A 1986-nucleotide genomic window follows, 5' to 3' on the forward strand; every position below is an offset into this window, starting at 1 on the left:
AATAGTTTTCTAATCAGCAATAAATATAACAATTTCTGATCAACTCATATCAATTGCATGCTTAAATAACATACTGGTCAAAGCCCCACCCATTTCAAGACAACCCGACCCACTTCCGGGTTAAGTTATGTCCACTTCGTGTTAGGCCCCGCCCAGTCCAAGTACAGATACGGATACAGATAGTTCATGTGTTAAACAGATACAGATAATGCTGTACTCGCTCATCCCTAATAGATATACAGGCGCCAAGTATTGATCTTTATACAGATTCATATGTATGTGTTGGTCAGTTTGTCTGCTTGACAATCCCAATTTGCAGCAATAAAATTAAAGCGATATGAACAAACAGAGATAAAACAGATGTTGACAAAGTTTCCTTTTGGGGACATCATTTGAAATTGCGAAAAATTAGAAGTTGTGAAAAAAAAAGGTTTATAAATTGCCATATACCGCAGAATATTGCAGTGTTTAAGTGTTTAATGTTTAAAATTGCAATAATATTGTATTGTGACATAAGTATCGTGATGATATCGTATTGGGAGGAGACTGGTGAATCCCACCCTTAGAAAGTCACCGGACAACATAATCTTCTGAACATAGCCATACTGAAGAATCCAGAGAGAGTTTTGTGGAGCTGATAGTCTTAATTAGCTTTGTATTAACTCGTTTGCCAATGACTTAAATGTAACGGATGTTCATTAATATCAAAAGGTTATGCACTAAAGCTTTTAATTGAGAAACAAATGTTCCTACACTTAACACAAAAATATTCCAGACTGTGAAACATTTTCTTCCACTCTGAATTTTTTGCGTTTCATATTTACTGAACCACCTCCATCTCACTTTGTACAATTTGAGCTCATGTGTCATTAACAAGTAACACAAATGCCAATAATAACTTTCACTTACATCCTGCCTATGCTGAAGTTCTTCTTTTTTAAACTGTAGGCAGCTGTGAGCCAGACGGCAATAAATCCAGCTGTGAAAACAAGCTGTAGAGGGCCACAGCCCCAATCCCAGCTCCACTTGGAGTCCCAGCATGCACCTCAGCCAACTGTTCAGGCTTCTTATAATGCAGTGAAAAAGAAACCTGCAACTACAGTTCCAGTAGTTTGGTCTGCAGATTCAGTTAAGGTGAGCCACTAGTTTAACCACACACGAGCTAATGGTAATTCTTAAATTGCTACCAGACTGATGGTAGCAATTTAATACATACTGGGCCCTATGTTGCACCCGGCGCAGCAAAGCGCAACACCCGACGCAAGTGTCTCTGCTAGTTTAAGACCGATGCAGTTGTTAATTTTCCGTCCTGCGCCCACGTCGTTTAAATAGCAACTGCACCTGTGTCCATCTTTGCGGCCATGGGCTTGCTGGTCGTACAGGGAGGTGTGTTTAGGTGAATTCTTGGCGTGTTGCTTTCTTGCGGCAGCAGGAAGTGATCATGCCATTGACAAAAACCTGGTCTAAAGTCAGTAATGCAGCATTTCAGTGTTATAATGTAACAACAGCGCATTAGTCAAATGTGCCTAGACTTGTGCACAGTGTGCACACTATGCTTGTTACACACACACTGGAACGCAGCAGCACGCACACAGGCAAAAGATTACGAATAAAAATGTTACGGTGCAAATCCGCCTTCATAATAGCAATGTGCCAAGGTACAAACACGCCTGGCTTTTAAAGGGAGTGTGAGATGACACTCTGATTGGTTTATTATATGTTTCGCCCCAAAAACACCTATGAATTAATGAAGACACAAAGTACAACTTTCTTATGAACCATAAGCACGAACCATTTATTCCGCTGTGAAACTAGCTAAAGTGGATTTGGACACGGGCTTAATGCACCTGCTCCATGCGCTTCACGGTGTACGAGTAGATCATTAAAATAGGGCCCACTATGTGTGCTGCTTAAACGGTGCCTGAACCGAACAGATTAGACATTTGTATTATATGTTACAGAAAGTTAGATTTTATTTCCATTATT

At 40.2% G+C, this 1986-nt stretch overlaps 1 protein-coding gene and 1 long non-coding RNA gene across 11 annotated transcripts in view; one reads left to right on the top strand and one right to left on the bottom strand.

Annotated features, from left to right (window-relative positions):
• Positions 1 to 1135, bottom strand: part of LOC117957738 — a 2467-nt gene extending 1332 nt beyond the window's left edge. Inside the window, exon 1 of the long non-coding RNA XR_004659579.1 lies at positions 833 to 1135. This is a non-coding gene — a long non-coding RNA (uncharacterized LOC117957738). The remainder of the gene's footprint in view (positions 1 to 832) is intronic.
• LOC117957693 (flocculation protein FLO11-like) overlaps positions 1 to 1986 on the top strand; it is a 16337-nt gene that overhangs the window by 6691 nt on the left and 7660 nt on the right. For 7 of the 10 annotated variants that reach the window (XM_034893618.1, XM_034893619.1, XM_034893620.1 and 4 more), the window contains one exon: positions 949 to 1134. The exons of the other annotated variants lie outside the window; for them this stretch is intronic. In XM_034893618.1, the coding sequence (XP_034749509.1) occupies positions 949 to 1134 (186 nt within the window). The remainder of the gene's footprint in view (positions 1 to 948; positions 1135 to 1986) is intronic. 10 annotated transcript variants of the gene reach the window in all.

Source organism: Etheostoma cragini, chromosome 15, assembly GCF_013103735.1.
Source record: "Etheostoma cragini isolate CJK2018 chromosome 15, CSU_Ecrag_1.0, whole genome shotgun sequence".
NCBI classification, from domain to species: Eukaryota; Metazoa; Chordata; class Actinopteri; order Perciformes; family Percidae; genus Etheostoma; species Etheostoma cragini.